Source organism: Pan troglodytes, chromosome X, assembly GCF_028858775.2.
Source record: "Pan troglodytes isolate AG18354 chromosome X, NHGRI_mPanTro3-v2.0_pri, whole genome shotgun sequence".
NCBI lineage: Eukaryota > Metazoa > Chordata > Mammalia > Primates > Hominidae > Pan > Pan troglodytes.
This window is the reverse complement of record NC_072421.2, coordinates 18,392,008-18,416,481: the sequence shown is the minus strand read 5'-3', so window position 1 is coordinate 18,416,481 and position 24,474 is coordinate 18,392,008. Positions and strand designations below refer to the sequence as shown.

The 24,474-nt window shown below is 47.3% G+C and overlaps 1 protein-coding gene across 4 annotated transcripts in view; it reads left to right on the top strand.

Annotated features, from left to right (window-relative positions):
• The window catches only part of RAI2 (retinoic acid induced 2), a 61,341-nt gene extending 39,741 nt beyond the window's left edge, over positions 1 to 21,600 (top strand). For all 4 annotated transcript variants that reach the window (XM_024352971.2, XM_016943842.3, XM_016943844.3 and 1 more), the window contains one exon: positions 19,615 to 21,600. In XM_024352971.2, the coding sequence (XP_024208739.1) occupies positions 19,639 to 21,231 (1,593 nt within the window). In that variant the 5' untranslated portion in view covers positions 19,615 to 19,638 and the 3' untranslated portion in view covers positions 21,232 to 21,600. The remainder of the gene's footprint in view (positions 1 to 19,614) is intronic.
• The last annotated feature ends 2,874 nt before the right edge of the window (positions 21,601 to 24,474 follow it).

The window sequence follows — 24,474 nt, the reverse complement described above, 5'->3', positions numbered from 1 at the left end:
TCTCTCTTACACACACACACACACACCTCCTTAGAGTGCTGGAATGTCATTTTGCCATGATGCCATGGTGTCTCCTTTCCTTTTTCAGATCTTTGCTCAACAAGAGGCCTTCCCTGATCACCCTCTTCAAAGCAGGCCCTTCCCCACACCCTGCTCCCTGTCACTCTCAATCCACTTACTCTGATTGACTTTCTTCTTAGTGCCTAGCACCATCAGAAAGTATAAGAAGACAACATGGTGCTGGCACAGGGGTGGACAAAGGGACTGATGAAATAGACTGGAAAGTCCAGCGACAGACCTACATGTTGTTGAGTCGGGGGACGGTTCACACATTTATTTTATTATTTTAAATTGGATAATATTAAAAAGAAACAATTTTTAGAATAAAACCAAAAAAGTGGACCATGTATAGAACATTGTCATGATCCAAGGATAATGATTATGCAAATTCGGTACACTTCGGATCCAAAAATTAAAAAGAAAAAAAGAATGCTAATTTAAGGTTGGGCACAGTGGCTCACGCCTATAGTCCCAGCTACTTGGGAGGCTAAGGTGGGAGGATTTCTTGAGCCTAGGAGTTGGAGGCTACAGCGAGCTATGATTGCCCCACTGCCCTCCAGCCTGGGTGACAGAGTCAGACCCTGTCTCTAAATGTCTCTATTTTTTTTTTTTTTTACAAAAGAATGCTGATTTGGCTGGAGAGGATTCCTTCTTCAGCTGAGAGGTTGGCATAGACAATCTGGAAAGACCCTTGGAGCCCAAATATGATTCTGTGTTCAGCATTCACTAGGCTTCAGGCAGTTTCTACTTTGCCAGTAGTAGGTGTCATTTTCCCCATTTTGCAGGCAAGGAAACTGCAGCTCAGAGAGGCCAAGTCACTTTCCCAAGGCCACACAGTTCTTAAGAGGTCAGAACCAGGATATGTGTGCAGGCTTGACTCACAAGCTCATTCCTGTGCCATAGAGCACAAGCTTCTGCTGGCTATTTGAAGGTGTATGGGTGTGACTTTGGCCAGCCTCTTACTAGGGAAATAGAATATTCCTCTCCAGCATGCAAAATAGGAGGCCTTTGCCTTTAAGGAACTTCTGACTTTCCACTCCAGTTGGCGCTTTTATGGGTGCCGCATCCCAGAGACCCACAGAGGAGGTCTCAGTAGCAGCACTTTGAAGTCTCTCCCACAGGGCCCCCTCAGTTGAGCACAATTGTTGTCCAAAGACCAACACATTTTGGCTCTTGCTTGCCTTAATACTCCCTCTCCGTTCCCAAATACAAAAACATTGGCATTTCTTGGAAAGTGGTTTTGGCTCAAAGCCTGCTATCTATCCCACACTCTCAAGCCAGCTTCCTCAGGGCCCCTGTTGCTTTATTTCATTGAGTGTTTGTGTTTGGGGGCTGATGTTGCTGCCTCCTTTGTAAGGGGCCTCCTGGCAGGTGCCCAGAGAAGTGTCCTCACCAGCTAACCAACAGTCTTCACTGCAGCTCCCCTCTCCACACTGGGCTCAGTAGTGGTGAAAACCCACAATGCACACATGCAGAACCACTGAGGGTTTTTCTCCTTTCTGTGGTTATTCAATAGTATTTTTAATATCTCTTTTCTTGAATCAAGGAATAATTAACCTAAATTCATAAGTGGTCAGATGGATACATTTTGTACACACCTTTGTAACTACCTGAAAGAGGCTATAAAACAGTCTTGTCACCCCAGAAAAGGCCCTTCAGGCTCCTTTCCAATTCATTCCCTCTCCTCCCTCCCTGGAGCAACCACTTTCTGATTTCTAGCATTGTAAGTATTTTTGCCTGTTTTTCGAGTTTGCGTCAATGAAATCTTACAGCATGTGCACTTTTGTATCTGGCTTCCTTCCTTCAACATGGTGGTTTTGAGATGCAATTGTGCCATTACCTGTAGCAGCAGTGCATTGCTTTTTATTGCTGAGTAGTATTCCACAGTTTCGGCGTGGCATTTACCTGTTGACCAACATTTAGGTTGCTTCCATTTTGTGGTTCTCGTGAATAGGACTGCAATGAACATCTGAGTACAAGTCTTTTATGAATATAGGTTTTCATTTCTTTTGGGAGAATACCCAGGAGTGGAATGGCTGACAACAGGGCAGGTAGTTACTGAACTTTTCTAGAAGGTGTGAGACAGTTCTCCAAAGTGGTGGTGCCATTGACCAGTGGTGGACAATCGTTTCACTTGCACCATAGCCTCACCAACTTTTGGTGTTTCTAGTCTTTTAAATGTTTAGCTGTTGTAATGGATGAGATATGGTTGCTTAGTTGTTTTTTAAGGACATTTTAAAGAATTTTCCAGCATGTCAGTCAATGCCAGCTCAGACACTGAAAAGGTCCCATAGGAGGGAAACCAGGTGTTAAATGTTTAGGGACAGGAGGTTTCTACTAATCATCCCTGTCCCTAAAGCAGAGTCTTTCCAGCCCTGAGGGCTGTCTGTGGGCTGCCTCAGGGCAAGCTCAAGGCTGAAGCCCTAGAGCGGGGAACTAGGGAAGGGGAAGGAGGCCAGCAAGAGAGTCAGAGTGGAGAAGAGGAGGGCCCCTGCGCAGGGAACACTCTGAATCACACTGTGACAGCCACAGGACAAGTCTCAGGGCAAATGGTGTGGCACGCCACACAGACACTGATCGTCTAACATGTAAGCAGCCGGCAGGCACAGAACAGCTCATGAGCCTGCTCAGGGAGTCCCAGCCGGCTTGTCCTCTCAGCTGCTCTGACCATTCAAGGCAGATATGACAACATTTCCGAGGCAGAATTTTGTTACCGTCTATTTGGCATAGGCAACTGGAAATCCTCCAAAATCCAGTTGCCAGGCATGGAACCAGTTAGGTGGCAAGCATCAGAACCATTGGGAGCCATCCCTGGAATTGCCAGCTATGGGCTTTCCTGGATTCTCCAACTATGTCCTCACAAGCGTGAAGCCTGCCTCTAAAATATTTCAGCCAATCCGTATATCTTGAAATTGAGTATTATGAATTTTACCCTTTTTAAAAATAGCCATCATGCTAAAGAGCAAGCCATCAATTTCACCACTTAAAAAAAAAAACACACATTTCTAGCATTCCTGGTGCTCTTGAGTATTGATGGAGATGAAGAGATAACTGGAACTCCAGTAGCAGCCTCTGGGTGGGAGCTTCCAGATTAGAACTTGAGCTTCCCCTCCATGGGGTGTGCACTTGCTAGCAGAATGGTGGCTAACTGGGTTAGGGGTTCACCTAAGTCAGACAGAAAATGTCCCACTGTAGGTGCCAGTATATTTTAAGTTACAGACACCATAGCCCTGAGTCATGTACCTCTGGAGCCAGAGAGCTTAGGCCTAGGGAGAATTTTATCAACCTTGGTTTAGGGGGTGGGAGGCTGGGTTCAAGTCAGCTCTGACGTTTATTGCAGGGCTTGAGGTGGGTCTGGGGTTCTTGATCTATAAAATAGGGGCAATCTCTGCTTACCTCCTCAGGTGGTTGTGAAGGTTACAGAAGATACTTGGATGGGCCCTTTGCACACAAGAGCCCCCATGGTGTCAGTTTGGTCACTCCAATATGGCAAGGACCCAGTGTCTTTAGAACCAGCATTTTGGGAGAAGAACCCAGTAAGAGGGCAATAATATTGGACACAGGCAAGGGCTTGCTAGGGGTGGAACATCAGCAGTCAGTGGAGGAGGAGGATGCTTTTGAATGGGCAGTCTTTGCCTAGAAAATCAATTATATAGGGCACCAAGGGAGAAAGCTGGCCCTAGATTCTTGAGCCATAGATGCTAACTCTCCTAAAGGACTATCTACAGGGACCTTTCCTATAGAAAATCCAGTGTGGGGAGAAGGTAGAAATCCAGGCCTCCCTGCTCTGCAAACCAGCAAACCATCAAAGGGTACAAGGAGATAAGGGGGTTGCAGTCCTAGCAGATTCCTCTGGCAAGAAGCCAGGTGTGCCAACTTCCCAGGTATGTTTGCCTGTGTTGTGCCAGGGACCTGCTGCTTCTCCCTCCCACAACCCCCACCTTCTCACATGGGTGAGGGCCACCTGAGCAGCTGTGGGGCTCCAGGGAGTGAAGCTGCTGAAAACCCTGCCTTTTCCTGCTCCCTGGAGGCAGCTCCCTTATCCCTGCCAGCTCTGTGAATGCCAATGAAACAGACTCTTTCAGTGGATATTTATGCAGTTACAGAGCAAAGAATGGTCCTGACCCCATGTAAATACACTGATTCAAGTCAGGAAGAGCAGCCAAGGGTGTTCAGTGAATTTACTGCAGAAAAGCTAGCACGTGGAAGCTTGGAATTGGGCTGTGAGTACTTGGACTGCTTCTAAGGTTCTGGTTTGAAAGCCACTGGTATGAAAGCCAGTGGGTTCTGGGGTGCTCTGAGCTTGGTGGAAGTAATAGAGTGGGAGCTCCCAACAAGCAGAGAGAAGCCTGCCTGCCCCCAGCACTGTGCACAGGGTGGGTCCCAGGAAGCTCTGCATTACTTAAGGTAATGCTAGCTTTGCTTACTGACACATTGCAAGAGTACCGTGGCTCAAACACAATAGAAGTCGATTTCTCACTCACTTAAAGCCCCAAATGGATTTTCCTGATGGCAGGTGGCCCTTCCCCCTGCAAGCCGTGATTCAGGCATGCAGGCCTTTCCATCCTGTGGCTCCACTATCTTCAACAGGGAGCTTCTAAAAGGTCCTTTTGCATCAAGCTGAGGGGAAGGGGAAAAGGGTTGGAGCATCACATGTGGAAGGAAGCTTTGTAGGATCCAGGCCTGGAAGTGGTGCCCCTCACTTTCAACTCACGTTCCCTTTGCTAGAACTCAGGCACATGGCCACACCCAACTGCAAGGGAGGCTGGAAAATGTAGTCCAGTAAGAAGATGAGATGGGTTTGGTGAACAGCTGGCCAGTCAGCCACAGATGAAATATTTCTGGGAAGCACGGGAATGAACCCCTGCCTGGGATGCAAGCTGGACCAGAGGCATGGGAAGTGAGAATTGAGCTCCAAAAAGAAAAGGGAGCACCTATTTCAAGCTGTGTCCTTCATGGGCCAATATTCGCTAGCTGCAGTGGTAATGGTGGAGAGGGAAGTCCAAGCAGGGCTGGGCCAAGACAGCAAAGCTAGGCAGACCTGCCTGAGGTGCAGATGCAGGCTGAGAAATCCTAGGTTCTGGTCAGAGACCGAAGACATCTCTACTTCTTCCTTCCTGCCTTTCTCTACTCTCACCTGCTCTCTGCACACAACCAGGAACCTTTGCTCCTTTGCTGTCTCTCTTCCATCTCCTCCAGAAGTGCCTTCCCTGCAGTGAACGTTGTGCATGTTCTGGAAAGCTCTGACCCTCCCTCCCATCAAAACAACCATTCCCAGGGATTCACAGCTCAGTTCCTGGGGGTGGGGAGTTGGCGGGATGGGAAGCAACAATCCAACAAACCCAGTCACACCAAGGTGGTACCAGTCTGCTGGGGATGCTTAGAAACTGAGATGAGAAAATAAATGTGAAATACCTAGTGGGGTGCATGGTAAATGCTTAGTAAATGGTTTATTATCAACTTGTCAGTGTGCGTGTGAGAGGGAGTAAGTGGGGGTGGGGGGAAGAGAGAGAGAGAGAGAGAAAGAAAAAGAATGAAAGAAAGAAAGAACAAGAAAGAGGAGGAGGAGGAGGAGGAGGAGGAGGAAAAGCTAGCAAAGCCCTGCAAATTAAACGGTTTTATCTTTTCCTCCCAACCTAATGGCTCACTAGTGAATTGATGGCTTCCTGCTCGTCAGGGCCTGAGAGAACATCAAGATTGTGTCGGTTGAGTTGTCAGTCCTTTAGGGCACAAGGTTAATTGATGGGTGATTCTGAACACCCTTTAAAAGAGCTACTAGGTTGGTGCAAAATTAATTGCAGTTTTTACCATTGAAAGGAATGGCAAAAACCGCAATTACTTTTGCATGAACCTAATAGATAACCCCTCTAATGTTTGAAGCACTCTTGACTCTCCGCTAAGCCTCACCAGCCCTGGGCTTCAGGCACCTAACCTACTAGCCTGCCCCAGACACACCTGTCCTCTTCTGCCTTTCCTTCTGTCCTGCACTTTTGGAAAACTCTCCTCCATTCCACCATCTCCTGCGCCAAAATCCTACTCATGTGGCAAGGTCCAGTTCACAGGTCAGCTGCAACAATAAAGATTTGATGACTGGAATTCAGAGGGAAAAATACCTGAGGTGGAACAGGTGAGGAGGGAGAATCCTGATTTAAGGATCCCCCTTGACTATTAGAGGGACAACAGGTGGCTTCACTCCTACTTGGCCACTGTGTGTGTGTGTGTGTGCACGTGTGCACATGTATGCATGCAAACACATGCATTCTGGAACTCTTCCCCCAATAAAATAGGAAATAATACCTATAATCGTTATTGCTAACTAGCCAGATGTTATACAGCCGATCTTTTTCCTTCCCCCACCCCAACTTCGTATTGTTTATGCTATATTAGCTCCAACCATGATACTTGCTTTAGGACACATACAGTGAGTTTTTAGGGACTTCAAAAGCCTCACCAACCCTAAGATTCTGCGGAGGATGTTGTTCTGCTCTTTGCGCCTCTAGGCAGAAGGGTGTTTTTGACAAAACAGAATTCCAGAAAGAAGCTTCCCTGTCTAAAAGATGAGTACTCTTCACCCTCTCTTTCCTGCATTGTCTGTACTTCTCGGGTCGAGGTTATTATTATTATTATTATTAGGCAGCATGCAGCTGATGAAGTGAAGTAGTGTTTGTTTATTTATTGATTTTTGGTCCCCGAGTTGGAACACAAGATCACCAGAAAAGAAACTCCCTCTGTGACTCATCCCAGGAACATCTTGCATTCCAGCCAGCACAAATATGATTCAAAGAACTTTCTGGAGGGCCCCAGTTATATTTTAGCAAAGGAACACATTAGCTATGCTGACCATCTCTTGAACATTTTGCTTTTGGAAAGATAGTCATCTCTGGCCCCCTCGTGTGTCTTGTTTTTTTTATAAGATCTTGAGTCACACCCCTTTTGAGCTGATTCCCCTGTAGTGTGAGCATTGTTATTATAAAGGAGTGTCTTCTTCACAGGGGTTACAGAAGGTACCACCAACTGGGGAAACATTTGGTCATGGTGGCCTAAATTAATGACATTTAGATATTCACATAAGCATTGAGACTTTCCAGGCCATGGCTGGTGTAGCAGACATTTGTCGGTGTCCTGCCATTTCCTGCCCAGACTGGCCTCTTATACACCAAATGCTACTTACTGCAAACATCCATGATGCTCCCTAAAGGTGTGAGTTTTTGGTTTTTGGTTTTTGTCTCAGGAGCACACTAGATCTGCATGCTGGGCTAGCTGGAAGTGCCAAGGAATGACTACATCCTCCAGGAGCAGCCCTTGGCCAGTGATGGATGGGGGCGGGTGAATAAACAGCCCAACTTCCTAGCCTCTCGGTTGAGATGACTCTGAGGTCTCCCCAGTGGAATTGAGCTTCAGTTGCCCACAGTGGTAACTTGTTTGATAAATTGGCTTCCTTGCTTTCCCTGTCTCACCACTTCACTCCTCTACTGGTGTTGTCTGGGATCTTCTCCCAAATAAATTACTTTCAGTTAATCCTTGCCTTAGGGTCTGTTTGTGGGGGAGCCCAAGCTAAGACAACTAGCTAGTTGAGTTCACCAAAACCCAACAGCCTCCTTTCTTCACTCCCCTTGCCCTGTTCATCACCATCGTTAGTAATGATTCAAAGCACATGATAGGTGATGGTCATGAAGTTGCCATTGTGGCTGTAGCGCTGCAGTAGGGTGTTGTGCATGGGAGTGCAGTCCTTTGAGAGCCCTAACTTCTGCATGGAAACCTGGTAAGACAGAAACCAGCGTTTCAGGAGGTAGCCAGTTCAGTAACAGGGCCCTGGACAACTTTGGATGCTGCTAAAATCTCTGCACCAGGGAGGCACGTACTCAGGAGGTTCATGTTGGGTGAGCAATAAGTGTTTGCTGATTGTGTCTGTAAAGGAATGAATAATTGACTCACATTCATGTCCTTCCTTAGTTCTGAGTGCTTAAGGGTCAAGGTCATGCCCCTGCCCCCTTTATTTGATCTCAGGTGCCTTCCAATGGGCCCCGCAAACTTAATCATAGTTGTAGGTTCTTACCTCTATGGAGAGATTTCAAGACAGCTAGGAAGGTTCCTCCCCATGACCAGTATCTGAAATGACTCAATTATAGTTTCATTTCTTTGTCCATAGCTTTATTACTGGCTGGATTATCTTTATTATACCAATAAAGGAACATAATACTTCAGCCTTATCAGTCATGCACCTCATTGAGAATGAGTTTATCAGCTTCTTTCTGGAAACCCCAATTTTGATGGGAGAAACCTAATTCTGACTATCCAAGGAGAGATTGGAGGAGCTGGTGGGTAGGCAAAAATAAATATTAGACACAGAAAGAAGGTACATTTAGATTTTTTTCCTGGGACTGATAACTCAGCCAAGCCACAAGGGGATGTGCTTGATGATTTTAGAGGCATAGGAGAAGTTCTGCCCAAATTTGGAGCACCTTCCCTAAGTACTTGCAGTACTCAAACTTGTGAACAATGCTATATTTTATTTTTTTTACCATGTCCTCAGTGTGCTAAGAAGTTCCAGTCCTGTCTCTCCCTCCACCCTGCTGTCCTGCAACCAAGCTATTGTAGGTTACAGCATCCCCTTGTGGCCAGCTAAGTAACTCTCATTCAGTGTTTTCCTCACAGCTTTCCTCAGTTTCTCTGTGTTCTTTCACTCTTCCGTTATAGCTAACCAATCTTTCCTTTGGACCTACATGAACTTTTGAATCTTCTCTCCTTCGACTCTTGCCTAGTTACCTCAAAAAGGCTCTTTGCTTTCTCTCTCCCTCTTATCCTTACCCTCATCCTCTCCGCTTCCACTTCTTCCATGTTTTTGTGAGTGAGAAAATGAGCTTCATCACCACTGAAAAGTAGGAGAGGAGAGCTACTTAAGCTCTTGTGCAAACGAGAAGGAAAACTGAAGGATATGAAGTGAAATTATGTGCGGTCAATCAGCAGTAACTTCCGAACCCTTGAAAGTGCTCATGAGTCCATATTCAAGATACAAAAGGTTCTGGCCACCTTTTCTTTCTCCCCCAGGCTTTCAGTCTGAATAAGAAACAGATTTGTGTATTTATTTGTCTTCCCACTATATTTAATTTCTAACATTAGGAGAGCATTGTTTTCTGTTTTCACTTCAAATGCTCATTTCAGCTATGTTGGGTGTTAGGTGGGTTTTTGTGGGCTGGCCTGGAAACCTTCCCATCAGGTGTAACACCAATCTTATGGTAAGTGCCTTCTTAGTTCCTAGTAGCTGATTTTTAAATGAATCTTTGAACAAACAGGGTTGCGAATGAATAAACCCATTCAGGTGCAAAGGGAGCATGGGTGATACTACTCAAGATGCTCACAAGAAATATGGCCGGTGGATCTGATGATGCCAATGATGCCAACGGCACAATGATGATGATAGCACTGACAATGAGAATGATGGTGAAGATGAAGACTGTATCGACAGTGGTGACAACAATAATGCTAATGACTTTGATGATGGTACCAGTGATGATGATGACAATGATAATTGCCATGATTTACTGAGCACTTTCTGTGTGTCAGGCACTGTGCCAAGTACTTTACTTAGCTTATCTCCTTTAATCATTACAACCACCCAATGTGACAGGTTTTTTTTAAATCATTTTACACAGAGAGAAACTGAGGCTGAGAACTTACTTGCCCCAGGTCACACAGCTAGCAAAATTAGGCAGAGCTGAAGTTTGAACCTAGGCCTGTCTAAGTTCAAAGCTTATACTCCTAACCACTCTCATAGGGGGCCCAGTGCCCAGGGTGAGGCTGACACTGTCTCCATGCCAAAGGGTGGCAAGGGATTCACATGCATTAGAAGAAGGGGAAAATCTGAACTCCAGTTCTTTGTACTTCAGAAATCTGCACCCCTTCCTTCCAGTGACCCCTCAGAGGGTCTATTTCTGGCACACTGGTCTCTGGAAAATGTCCTGCTAATGACACAGGATTATAAACAGTCTTTTTCCCAGAACAAAAATTTAACCTTTGTATCTCAATCTAATTAGAAGTATTTTCTCTTCCAGAGGCAGGTTTTTTCCTCCTCTTTGTTCCAAATTTAAGAGGTTTCTTTGTTGCCAGAAAAATGTCCAAAAACCATAGCTCTTTAAAATGGTAGACCTTGGCCCAAGACCTTAAACGTGACCTGAGCTCCTGCATGAGATGGCTGTTCCAGCAGCAGCACCTGAGGGTGCATGGGGTTCTGGGTGTCCAACCGAACTGTAGGGCATTGGCCCAATGCAGGGATGGGCACTTGCTGACTCTCACAGTCCCCTGTCCAGGTGAGTGTCCCCTACCACCACCAGCAGCTCTTTATGATTTTCTTCTGTGATGCTGAGGTTTGCCAAGACCTGAGGAAGGCAGTTCATTCCTGTTAGTATCAGGAGCAGCCATCTCTAGAAAATATACATTTGTTCTTTTCCTTAGAGAGATCCTTGCATGAACATCACCCCTTCCAGCTGTCTAGGGACTGGCATTCTTACCTTAGAGACTTACTCCTTTACCTCTGCAGGAAATGTGAGCCTTAAAGGAGCCCTGTTAAAAGCAGATAATCCTGGGATAATATGGATTTGGTTAATATCTTGAGAATGGAGCCAAGAGAGATGGCAACCTGTCTACAAAGAAAGTGGTATCAGGTTGGAGGAATAAGAGATGCATGCCTGGCACACAGTAGGTGCCCACATCATTTTTGAAAGAATGAATAAAAATGAATGGACACAAATCTAGTTCCATACTCTAGCCCTGCAGTCAGGCCCGTGTGGGCCCCCAAACCCATCATAGATCCTTTGCGGGCAGGCTGAAGGTAGTAGGGGCTTGGAAAACCAGGCCTGGGAGCTGGTGGCATCCTCCCTCCAATTCCTCCTTGGTGCTCCCACTTGCCCATCCTTTGGGGCCCACAGCAATTCCTCCTCCGGCAGCTCTTGGGAGGCTAGGTTTGACTCCTCCCCAGCAGGCACCACTGGCTCCAAGGAGGCCTGAGTGAGAGTAGGGCAGTCCCCCATGTTACAAAAGAGGAAACTGAGTCCCAGATGTATAAAACAACATTCCAACAGTCATGAAAAGTTCATGTGTGTCCTGAATCTCTTCATTTCAATGACTTATCTATTAGATATCACTGAGTCAAGACATGGGGGTGTTCTTTTTTTGAGCAAGCTCCTCACCTGTCAAACTTTTTGACATTTTGTTGGTTGAATAAAGCCATCCCACATACTTTGGCGTTAGATGCTGGTTCCAATAGAGATGTTCTAATCTTGGGTGACTGACTGTGCTGACTCTATAGCTCGTGTGTTAAACTCAAGTGCTCCTCAACATCCTTTGAAATGTGAAACAGAGGCAACAGGTGGGGTAATGTGCCTTTAAGGAAGGAGAACGGGTCTGGGAGTCAGTGTACTCTATGCTGTGTGAACTTGAGCAAGTCACTTCTCCTCTGAGCCTCAGGTTCCTGTTCTTCAAAACAAGAGGGGTGGGGCCGGGCACGGTGGCTCATGCCTGTAATCCCAGCACTTTGGGGAGTCGAGGTGGGAGGATTACTTGAGGCCAGGAGTTCAAGACCAGCCTGGGTACCATAGTGAGATTCCAGTCTCAACAAAAATAAAAGTAAAAATCAGGTGGGCATTGTGGCACACACCTGTAGTCCCAGCTACTCAGGAGGCTGAGGCAGGAGGGTTGCTTGAGTCTTGGAGGTTGAGGGTGCAGTAAGTAATGATTGCACACTGTACTCCAGCCTGGGCAACAGAGTGAGACTCTCCCCCCAAAAACACAAAAAACCCAGAAGGGGTAGGTTGGGCCAGTAACACTAAGACTTGTTAAGGCAGGGGCACCCTGGAAGTCTCCCTGGGCCCTGAGAGCTTCATTTCTCCTGCTGAGTTGTAACGTTTTCATTCTCACACTCCTATTAGAAAAAAAAAATTTTGAGCACTCCCCTTAACACACACACACATGCACACACATATATAATTAGATTTATATGCCTTCCTATATTTATTACATACACTATAAAATAAAAAACAGGAATTAAAAAGATTAGATGATAAAACAAACATAAATAAGTTTTATGATACCTCAGGGCATGACCTTACCTCCTCTCACTGGGAAGACCTTGGGCCCTCCTGCTGTTTATGGCCAGTTTCTGACGCTTGGCTCCACTTCTCCTATTTTTCACAAATATCAGATCAGAGATAATATTTGTACTCTGTCCTCCCTAACAGATCTTCCCCGTAGCCACTGTCCGTCCTCATGAAGTTTAGTCCCAGTTGCAATGTTTGTGGTCACTACTGTTTTCATAAATGAATTAGCGTGTCAGGGAACTCATCTGTAAAGCTAATCTGGGCATTCATATTCCCTTCAGAGGGCTGTGTAGACCTCTGGATGTAAAAGGCAGTCGACCATAAGGCAGGTGACTATTTTGTGTATTCCTCATATTTTAACCAATTTGAGACTACATTCATGTGGTAATTATGTTCACAGCTTTGGTAAAAAGGCCCTGTACTGATGTTTAAAGCCTAGAAAATTTAACCACTGGGGCAAGTAATTGACAATTATTATACCCTATGGGGAGAGAAAAACCAGTTGTTACCCAGTTGGAATTACTTCTTAAATATTTAGTGCATCTCAAGTCCCGAATGGTAAAACCATGTACATGTAGAATTAAATGATGAAAATTATGCTTTTCTTACTTGGTTCATAGAGAGTGGCTGGTGATTTTTATGCAGAATTAGGTTAGTCATTGAAGGTTTGGTTTAAGTACTGAATGGAAAGCACAAAATAGACTCAGAATAGGGCATTGATGGAAGGGGCAAGATTATTAGCAGAGGTCTCTGGGAAGTCAGCCTTGCAAGAGGGAGAGCCATCTCACGTCTTCCTGGGGGTGAGGGCACATGGGGAGACACTGCGGGGGCCGGGGGGGAAGAGGAGGGAGTTTGGTGTGTTGATAGCCTCAGTTTTTTCTGGGAAGTAAGAAGGAAGATGGGCGATTGAGAAGGTCAGCAGACCAGCAGTCATGTGCTCTGGCCTTTAGATTAAGGGTCCGCAACCTCACTGTACATTAGAATCACCTGCTGCATCCTAGAATAATTAAATCAGAGTCTTAGGGGTAGGACCTAGGCATGGTTTTTTTTTTAAGTTCCAGATTACTCCAATGAATAGCAAAATCTGAGAACCAGTGGTAGACCAGCACTTCTCAGACTTTAATGTGCATACACATCTCTTGGGGCCCTGTTTGGAAGGCAGATTCTGATTCAGTGGGTCTGGGCTGTGGCCTGAGATTTGTATTTCTAGCAAGATCCTGGGTGCTGCTGCTGCTGCTGCTCCAAGGACCCCACTTTGAGCAACAAGGGCATCCAGGGGTATTCAATCTTTTGGCTTCCCTGGGCCACATTGGAAGAAGAATTGTCTTGGACCACACATAAAATACACTAACGATAGCTGATGAGATAAAAAAAGAATTGCAAAAAAAATCTCATAATGTTTTAAGAAAGTTTACAAATTTGTGTGGGCCGCATTCAAAGCCGTCTGGGCCGCATGCGACCCTTGGGCCGCCAGTTGGACAAGCTTGGGTAGAAAGTCCTACTTTGACTAGAAATAATTGATAGCTGTCTCCATGCTCCATAGAAACCAAAGCTGTTGATATTTTACAATTGGAAAACCCGTATCTTGAGAAAATTTTCAGCATATGTTTTAAGATGTGATTGTTGTAGGGGAAGAAACTTACCTTGATAGATGGCTTAATTTAAAAAGCAAAATACTTGACCTCTAATTTAGGCTATTCTCCAAGTCCTAAAATCCACCTATTTGTTGGTTGCGGGCATCTAACACTGACCCATCAGAGCCTCCCGTGGCTGGTGAAGGTGAGTGGCTGCCATGTTCTCCCACCATGGCACCTGCGGGTCTGACCCTCTGCTCTTCCCGAAACAAGAGCCTGGTGACCTCTGTAAGAAGTGGCCTTGTGTAAGTTTTAGTCAGCCTTTTTGAGTTGGAGCTTACTCATCAATAAAAAGAGTCGGCAAGAGACTTGAGATGTCAGCTTTAATGTCCCTGCCCACCTTGACACTCCATGAGTGTATAAATGGTGTGCCTGCGACAAGAGGGTGAGGATGAGAACACCAGGCTCAGGAAGGCTTAGGCGTTCATTTGTGCACCAGTTCATCCAGAAGATATTTCCTCAGCACCTACTAGTGCCAGATATGAGGTGGGAGACTATCCCCTGCTCCTGGAGAAAGAAGTAAATAAGAAATCCCAGTATGGGCTGGGCAGAGTCAGGACTAGACAAAGTCAAGTTGGGGTCCTTTGGGAGCCCAGTGAGGGTGGGGGATGATCTCAGAAGAAGCAACTTTAGAGCTGAACCCCTTAAGTCAGATAGATGAGCAGGAGTTGGCTGGGTGAAGGCTGAGGTGGGAGAGAGCTCCAGGCTAATGGTCAGACCCTAGGGAGACCGGCCTCTGGTATAATTAGATCTTTGCAATAATTAGATGAGGGGTTCAGATAACAGTTCTGTGACCCCATGATATGGTTTGGCTTTGTATCCCCACCCAAATCTCACGGCAAATTGTAATCTCCAGTGTTAGAGGTAGGGGCCTAGTGGGAGGTGATTGGACCATAGGACTTCCCCCTTGCTGTTCTTATGATAGAGTTCTCAACAAAATCTGCTTGTTTAAAAGTGTGTGGCACCTCCCCCCACCTCTTGCCGGCCACGTGAAGATGTGCTTCCTTCCCCTTCACCTTCTGCCATGATTGTAAGTTTCCTGATCCCCAGAAGCAGAAGCCTGTATGGCCCACAGAACCGTGAGCCAATTAAACCTCTTTTCTTAATAATAAATTACCCAGTCTCAGGTATGTCTTTATAGGAGTGTGAGAACAGATTAATACACCCCAAAAGTCTGCAAGCAGAGCTAGTCTCCCAGTCCCTCCCTACCTCCTCATCTGTCCTGGGCCCTGAGTCTTTTCCCCACTGTCTCCATACAGGGGGCACATGGGCTACATGGGGGTGAGGCCCTAGCAACTGGCTGCAAACCAAGATGGTGAGGTCTCCAGGGTCTCCAGCAACTTGCAGATCCAGGTTGCCTGCTTCCTACCCAGCCACACTGCCACTGTTTACTGACCTCCACTCCCACACCCCTGGGGATAATGGGGACAGGTGGAATGGATGGGTGCCCTCATTTAAACCCATTTGAAAATGTTTTGCAAAACGCAAACGAAATGTTCCCTGTCACCTCTGAAGAAATTCATGCCCCCTGGGCTTGAGCATCAACCGGCTCCTTTGATGCTCCTTGATTTGAAGAGGTCCCCCACCCACCCTAGGCCCAAGCTAATCAGCAGCTTGTCTGAGTGGGGAGATGGGCCTCCACCTTCTCTCCAGTCACTATCTGGCTACTTGGCTTGTCCTCAGGGACACAGACTCACCCTTTGAACCCACAATTCATGAGATAGTTTTGTATTCTTAGGGCATCGCCGAGGCTTCCAGTATTAGCCCCTGCAGCAGCAGCACCCACTATGATCCCACTGGATGCACCCAGACCACCTCAGCTGCTGACTCAGAGTCAGAGTGGGGTGCTTGCTGGCAGGTTGAACAGCAAGAGGAGGAGATGTAGTGAGAAAGATGGAACGAGGCTTTCTGGGAGGTGGGAGGGTGCATGATGAAGGCCAAGTTCATGTTCCTTTGCCTGGGTGTCCCAAGGCCAGCGCCATACTTGGTGGGGACTAGGTGGAGGCAGGCAAGCCTGTCTCAGGGCCAGCAGCTCTCTAGAGAAAAGCCCAGGGCTACTCTCAGGCCTGCTTTGGCTGAGTAGTCAGGCAGATCTGGAGCTGTCCTGTTGAAAGAGGTGGAAGTGAGGTTTGGGCCAGGGGTTTTTCCCCTTTGCCCTGAGATCCTGCATACTGCTCCCCTCCACCCACACCTTGGCCTGTCCTCTGTCCTTCATCCCAGTGGGCCTCAGCCTTTTTCCCAGAGACTTGAGTCACAGCAGGGGATGCAAGGGCCTCTCTGTAGCTCATTGGTGCTGAGATGCCCTCCAACCCATGTGACATCTGTCTCTGGAAGGCAGGCTGGGGACAGGTGAGTAAGCAGAAGTAGGCTGAGAGGATGGAGGCCCCTCAAGCCCTCCAGTAACAGAACCATAGCCACTTCGGGCTGCAGTCCCCAAGGACAGGAGGAACTCCGGTGACCAGAGGGACAGACGAGGCCCCTTGTGGGGGAAAAAAGAACAACAGTTCAATGACTTTACTGGGAAGGACCTGGCCTCCACTTTGAAGAAATGTGATGCTCTCATACTGTTTCCTGCATGCCTCTGCAGGCACATGCACTCGGTGTTGAAGGAGAGGCTGTGGGGACTGCTTTTCCCAGGAAACAAAATGCATGGAGGGGCGTGGCCTTCACAGCTCTCCCAGTCGAAGGGAAGCCTGGGAAGCCCAGCCTTTATGTACCTTTAGGCTAGTTATTTAATCTCCCTGTGGAATCAGTTTTTCCACCAACAAGATGGGCATAATTGTAAGACCCCTCTGGCTGGGTTGTTCTCAACAGAGGGCCTGGCAAATGGTAGATGCTCAATGAGTTGTAGCTCTTGCCATCCATGGGAGGAACAGGGGCCTGAGGGAGGCCGCCTGCCCTGGCAAAGTCCTCTTTTCACTTTCTGAGCAGGACTGTTCTGGGAATGTTAGCAGGCCTAGACCAAAGCCAGGCAGGGAAGGGACTGAGGTTTCACAGGAAATGATGAGAACTGGTACCTAAGCTGAAGGTGTGTGCAAGGAGCAGGTGGAGGAGGCATCCAGAAGTTTGTCTTCTTTCCTTTGGGAGGGGATTGAGAGAAGCAGACAGGGAGGGAGAGAAGCTGCCATTTCTGTGAGGGTGGACAGATGCAGCTGTTATGAGAAAGCTGTCTCACAGCTGGATAATCCTAACCCCACAGGAAGACCAAATGTGGCACAGAACATGTCTTGACTTCTGTAGCTGCCCTTGTCCTCACCAGTCCTACTGCAGCTTCCCTTCAGCCTTTTCTTACCCTTCCCCAAGGGTTCTGGCCACTGTGAGGGACAAGGATCTGGCCTTAGGTTCTCAGGGCCTTCACGGGGCTTTGTGCAAGTGGCCAACAAATATTTGTCCTGCTGATGTGGATGCCTCTCCTGGCATAACGTTGATGCCTTTGCATGCTAGCAGATCTCTGATCAAAGACGTGTTGCCTCCGCTAGAGTATAATGTCCATGAAAACAAGAACCTCGTCTGTTTCACTCAGGATGAGTGAATGAATGAATTCATACATGCATGCATGAATGAATGGTGTATTAGAGGCCAGGTGCAGTGGCTCACACTTGTAATCCCAGCACTTGGGAAGCCAAAGTGGGAGGATCACTTGAGGCCAGGAGTTCAAGATGACCCCGGACAACATGGTGAAACCCCATCTCTACTAAAAATACAAAAATTAGCTGGGCATGGTGGTGTGCACCTATAGTCCCAGCTACTCAGGAGGCTGAGGCAGAAGAATCACTTGAATCCAGGAGGCAGAGGTTGCAGTGAGCCAAGATTGCGCCACTGCGCTCCAGCCTGGGCTGCAGAGCAGGACTCCCTCTCACAAAAAAAAAAAAAAAAAAAAAGAAAGAAGAAAAAAGAAAAAAGAAAAAAAAAAAAGGCATGTTAGAGGCATGGCATCTTCTGGGCTGAATCAGGATTCACTCCTAAAGAACCAGACCCTTCAGCTAGGGCAAGCCCCCTCAGCCTCCCTGGGGCCAGGCTGCCTCCCAACTCTGTCCCAAGGGGGTTACTGGCCAGCATGCTGGGTCACCTCATGGCTTCCAGAGGGAGACACGCTCTGGATCCTGCCAAAGGTGTGGCCCACCAGTCATTCTCCACAAAGTTGTTTGCACAGCATCCTTTCCCTCCCCGCCTCTCCTCCTGCCTCAGAGAAACTCCTTGTTCTGTGCATGTGACACATTCTGATTGCCTGGAAATACCACAGAGTTGTTCATTTGTTAAAGCTGCCTTACTGTAGTGAGACATCATTTGCTTATTTCTTTTCTTTTCTTTTTTTTTAAAGGAGTCTCACTCTGTCACGCAGGCTGGAGTGCAGTGATGCGATCTCGGCTCACTGCAACCTCCGCCTCCTGAGTTCAAGCCATTCTCCTGCCTCAGCCTCCCGAGTAGAGTAGCTGGGACTACAGGCGTGCGACATCATGCCCAGCTAATTTTTGTATTTTTAGTAGAGATGGGATTTCATCATGTTGGCCAGGCTGGTCTCAAACTCCTGACCTCAGGTGATCTGCCCACCTCAGCCTCCCAAAGTGCTGGGATTACAGGCATGAGCCACCGCACCTGGCCTCGTTTGTTTATTTCTAGCCCCATGGTGTGCTGGGCCGCCTCTCTTTCTTTGGAGGTTGTGTTGGTAATTTCGGGGTGAGGAGAGGAGGACGAGCTGACCACAGGACTAAAGTCTAGGCAGTTGGGATAGATGAGGTAAAAAATCTCAGTTGCCCAAGGCCTGCCCAGTGAAACTGAGGATTATTGAATTATTATTGAGCCCAACCAGACTCCAAGGCTGCTCAGATCCCTGAGTTAGACATGGTGCCTGCCTTCTCCATGGTAACGAGGCCAAATATGGACAGGTTTCCATGGAGAGCCCTATCGCATCTGCAGCCCTGCTTTCACCAGGAAGCACACGCGCTAGGTGCCTTTGGCCTCTCAGGAGGTGGCCAGAGGTCTGTGGGAGGTGCCAAGGACATTGAGAAAGTGTGCCTGACCTTTGAGGATTTTCGTTTCCAACAAGTGTTCCATCTCCCCAGCCCTAGGCTCACCAATGCCCTCTTCTTCTTGGCAGCTAGATATTAGGAGAGGCCACAGATCAGATAGATGAGCTGATTGGGGAAGTGACAGTGGACCCAATGACCATTCATGCAAGTCATCATCGATCTTCACCTTGCCCTGGGGAACGGATTTTGCTGTTACTGGGAGAAATGGGAATGTCATTGGTCAGAGGGAGACAGAGAGACAACTGTAATGACCCTTGTGTAAATGGACTGCTCTTGCTTATCAAACCTCTTTTGGAAGAATGATTGCTACAGAGTATTTAAAATGCCATTTTCCATAGTCATAGCATATTCAAATGTGACAAGGCATTATTTTTTTCCTTAAAGGAAAGTAAGTCTTCACTGCTTATTTGAATTTGAACAAGTCAAATTTCTACATATCTTAACTGTCTGACGTAGCAACTTGGACTGAAACTTCGTTTTTGTTGAAGGCCAAACATATAAGCTGAGAATTAGGCTTAAAAAATGCCTGGTTTAACCTCACTTGGCTATTTACTGATTACATCATCTGCATTTATAGCTTAATCATCTGTTAAATTGGGGTTCTCCATGTACACATGATCATGTGGTTGTGTTTGTATATATTAGGAGATATCTATAACCTGAACATATACATAGAGAGATGGGTTATGCTCCCTGGTTAACTAAAATGTGGAAACTTTCTAAAGATGTGAGAGAGCTCTTAAGGCAATTATAAATAGTCTTTTAAGGAAGATTCATATTGTATGTTCTGTGTTGCAGGCCAAGTGGCATCAGAGCTGAGTGATGGACGACCTGCAGTCCCAGAACCTCTCCATGGACATGACTGACTCCCCTCCTGCCTTGGCTAATAACAGACTGGAGAATGGCATGGCTCAGCTGATCACCACCGAGGCCTGGAACATCAACTCCACTGACCTGGTAAAGAAGGCCCTGGTGACCGTGCCAGCCCCATCCATTCTGAACCCCCCTGCCGAGTCTCAGAGTGGCATGGCTCTGAAGGTGGCGGCCACTGTGTTGCAGCCCCTGTGCCTCGGGGAGAGCCCAGTGGTGATGCCCATTCACATGCAGGTGGAGGGAAGCTCCGCACCAGAGCTCAATCCCAATGGCAATGCCACCTACGTCATGACCACCCAGGGCCCCGTGCAACTGCCCGTGGTGCTGGAGCAGCACGTCTTTCAGCACCTCAACTCCCCTCTGGTCCTGCCACAGGAGGCCCCATGCTCCTCCAGTACCATCCACAACAACCTCTTCCAGGGAGCGGAGGACCCCGAGGCCCAGCCCCAGCTCCTGGACCTGAGGATCCCCAGCCAGCCGCAGGAGCCCACTTTGCCATTTGAAGCTGTGCTCCAGAATTTGTTTCCCTCCCAGGGCACTCTCGGGCCCCCACCCTGTCAGCCTCCTCCTGGCTATGCCCCTGTGCCCCCCCAGCCTTTTAGCTCCCCCTTGTCCCCCCTGGTCCCACCAGCCACCCTCTTGGTGCCGTATCCTGTAATCGTCCCCTTGCCTGTGCCAGTCCCTATTCCCATCCCCATCCCGGTGCCTCAGAGTTCTGAATCCAAGTTCAGCTCCAGTTTCCCCAAGCCACCATCTTCCTTCGGCCTGCACCCCTTTAAAGGCACCCAGACCCCTCTGGAAAAAGATGAACTGAAGCCCTTTGACATCCTCCAGCCTAAGGAGTACTTCCAGCTCAGCCGCCACACGGTCATTAAGATGGGAAGTGAGAACGAGGCCCTGGATCTCTCCATGAAGTCAGTGCCCTGGCTCAAGGCTGGTGAAGTCAGTCCCCCAATCTTCCAGGAAGATGCAGCCCTAGACCTGTCAGTGGCAGCCCACCGGAAATCCGAGCCTCCCCCTGAGACACTGTATGACAGTGGTGCATCAGTGGACAGCTCAGGTCACACAGTGATGGAGAAACTTCCCAGTGGCATGGAAATTTCTTTTGCCCCTGCCACGTCCCATGAGGCCCCAGCCATGATGGATAGTCACATCAGCAGCAGTGATGCCGCTACTGAGATGCTCAGCCAGCCCAACCACCCCAGCGGCGAGGTCAAGGCTGAAAATAACATTGAGATGGTGGGCGAGTCCCAGGCGGCCAAGGTCATTGTCTCTGTCGAAGATGCTGTGCCTACCATATTCTGTGGCAAGATCAAAGGCCTCTCAGGCGTGTCCACCAAAAACTTCTCCTTCAAAAGAGAAGACTCCGTGCTTCAGGGCTATGACATCAACAGCCAAGGGGAAGAGTCCATGGGAAATGCAGAGCCCCTTAGGAAACCCATCAAAAACCGGAGCATAAAGTTAAAGAAAGTGAACTCCCAGGAAATACACATGCTCCCAATCAAAAAACAACGGCTGGCCACCTTTTTTCCAAGAAAGTAAATAACGGCTTTTTAATATTTGTATGATTATAATATGGGGAAAGGTGCATTGGTTTTATAAAAAGGCATTTAAAACAAATTATCTTTGTTAATTATTTTGGGGAGTAGTTGGGAAATGGAAAGGTGAATTGGCTCTAGAGGCCCTGTATGCTAGTATCATTTTCTTTTTTAATTTTTGACTTTTCACAAATGAGTAAATAAGAGCAACCTATTTTTCAAGCAGATTGCACATTTTTTGCAGCTTTAATGGAATATTGGGTGAATTAGAGGGGTAAAAAAAGCTATTTTCATTGCCACAAAGTGCTTTGATGATGTAATACCTAATAAAGGGTAGGATGAATATTTCACAATAAATGTTTGTTTGCACTAATTGGTTGCAGTATTTCATCATTTATAAAATTTACATTCCTTAACTGGCATAATTTGGCCAAAACTCTTGCTTGTGAAAAGCTGTAAGTTATCTGTGATTAGAGACCTAAGCTTTTCAGGCATATTGGAAAATATTGCCCTATGCCCCAGTAAAAGGAGGGTTAGGAATATGGATGACCTTGAGCAAGTCATTTCCCACTTTGGCCTTGGGTTTTTTAAATTTCATTTGTAAAATAAATAAATAAATAAGTGGCAAAGAAAAGGGACAGCGAGGTGAGTTTCAAGTGCCTGAGGCTCCTTCCAGTTCATATAGTTCTTGGGTGTGTAGAATTCTGTGCCTGGACCTTCCATAGTGTAAGACAAGACAAATGTCTCACAACAAAAAAGTAACCTGCTTCCTTCCCACCAACCAAAAGTTTAGTTGGAAATACCCTTCTTTTCAAGGGCAGTAAGAGCATTGTTCTCAATGATTGAAAATCTTGCAAGTCAGAAGTAGTGGCGCAGGCTAGTGGATCAAGAGATGGCTCATACTTTTTCCCAGCCTTGGATAGAGATCTTTGAGGGTGGAGCCAGGGAGAGAAGACAAAGTCATTCTTTTCTAGTTTAGCCTGGTGATTATCAAATGGGGTGATTGTAACCCCCGGGGGATATCTGGCAAAGCCTGGAGACACTTTTGGTTGTCGCAGCTGGGGGGAGAGATTACTACTGGCATCTAGTGGGTAGAGGTTAGGGATGTTGCTAGACATTCTATAACACACAGGACAGCCCCTAGACAACAACAACAAAGAATGATCTGACCTGAGATGTCAGTTGTGCTGAGGCTGAGAATCCCTGGTTAAGCCATTTCTTGACGGACAGAAACGATGCGCGTGGAAGGAGACTGCAGCTCTACCCTGACAGCAAAGGCCACCCACACAAATGAGGAACTGGAGGAACTGTGAATGTGCATTTAGAATAGACCTGCTAGGTGGCACAGCACACTTGTGTCTGAAACTGTGCTGGCAAGAGACTGATGATTGCACGCCTGCTTTTAAACTTAAAGCTTTTTTTTTTTTTTTCACTTCTTGCAATTAGTATGTATCCAGCTGTTACAGGGAGTATGAACAGGAGGAAAAGCAGCTGTGAGACTGTTCTTTTATTACCAGGCCCTCCGTGTACAGGGTTACAGCTTTAGCTGGCCCTGTATCATACACCCAGAGTGAATTTTCTTTCTCCTGCTCTTTTCCTGTGTTAATTTTTTTTTTTTTTCAAAATGCGACCGAATAGCTGTTTCTCGTCAGGCTGACTAGTCCCAGTCTATAGCATCAGCTACACGCCATCCTTTCAGTGTCTACATGGCACAGTCTTTTTTTCCATTTTTATTCCTAGTGTGGGTTTCTGGCCATGTTTCCTGAGCATAGCACAAGTCTTCTGGTTTCAAATGGAACACAAAGGGGCCTGGGCACCAGCGTTTCCCATTCGTCAGCTGTCGTTTCTCCCCATGCTTATGGTTATTTCCTCCTGCCACTGCAGTGCTGGGTGGCCTTCCTACACCAGCTGATGGGGCCTGTGTCTTTGCAATATGCTGGGAAGAGCTGCTGAGTCTCTGGCTTTCAGGGCACAAAATTCACCATTTGCCCTTTAGAAGCAAGTGCTTAAAGCCGAGTGACATACAGAGAAAAGGAAGGCAATGGTAGCCTGTAATTACCTTATAAACCTCAAGCCACATGTTTCTCTTTGTTGTATCTGGGAAGCCCTTTTCCTGTTCTTTTCCTGTGTTGTTAAAATTTCTTTTTCAAAATGTGACCAAATAGCTGTTTCTTGTCAGGCTGACTAGTCCCAGTCTATAGCATCAGCCAGACGCCATCCTTTCAGCTTCTACAAATGGCAAACTTTGTCCCCTCAAAGCCAGAGACTCAGCAGCTCTTTCCAGCATATTATAAAGACACGGGCCCCATCAGCTGGTGCAGGAAGGCTGCCCACCCAACTTGAGACGGCAGCACTGGCTGGGTGAGAAAGGCTGGCTACACAGCTGACCCTGGGTGTTGAGCCAGTGTGGAACAACTCCCATCCCTGGGATAAATTCCTGGGGCAGGCCTCCCCACCCGCCCCAGCCAAACCCATTTATGATCCTTCCCATTCAACACTGGGAGCCTTTGGGGATGAGGCTATTGTAATGGGGACTGGCTGTGGCATTGGGAGGCTTGCCCATTGAGCTCTGTGGAGGCTGCACACCGAGTGTTGTGTTGGGATCAGGGTTGTGCCACTGGGGCAGCAACACCCTCTGCCTGCCCCTCATCCAGGCGTTTGATGGAAACTGGGATCCAGTCAGCTTGGCTATAAGCCGGCCAGGAATTAAGAGAAGGGAAAGCACCCATTGTTGTGGCCCCAGTGGGCCTAGGGTTCCCTGGTGGTTCAACTCCATGCCCCTTCTCCCGTCGGGAGTATGCAGCCTTTCACACAAACCTTTGAGTAAGAGCCATTAGCCCAGAATCATGGTTCCTGGACAGAGATGTGTGATCCCCACAGGGCTCACAAAGAGGGCCACCAGCACACTCTCAGGCCCTGTGGTTTTTCTGCTTGATTCGGCCAGCTGTGATCACTCTTATCTCCCAACCCTCACAACTATGTCCAGTTCACCTACTCTCAGGTCTCAGCCATACAGGATTTCCAGCAGAGTTTTCCTCAAGACTTGATTTGTCATCTCTTTCAAAAACGCTTTGGGCCAACCAGCATAAAGATCAGCCTTTCAGGAAATAGGATTAGTCACCAGGAATGTTCAAATTTGCTCAGACTTGTCAAGATGGCTTCAGCTGGCTTCAGTTCAGAAATTATAAGAAATTGGAGCAAGTTGTAAAGATCTGTGTTTGTGGGTAGTGAGCATCCTGGCAGAGGA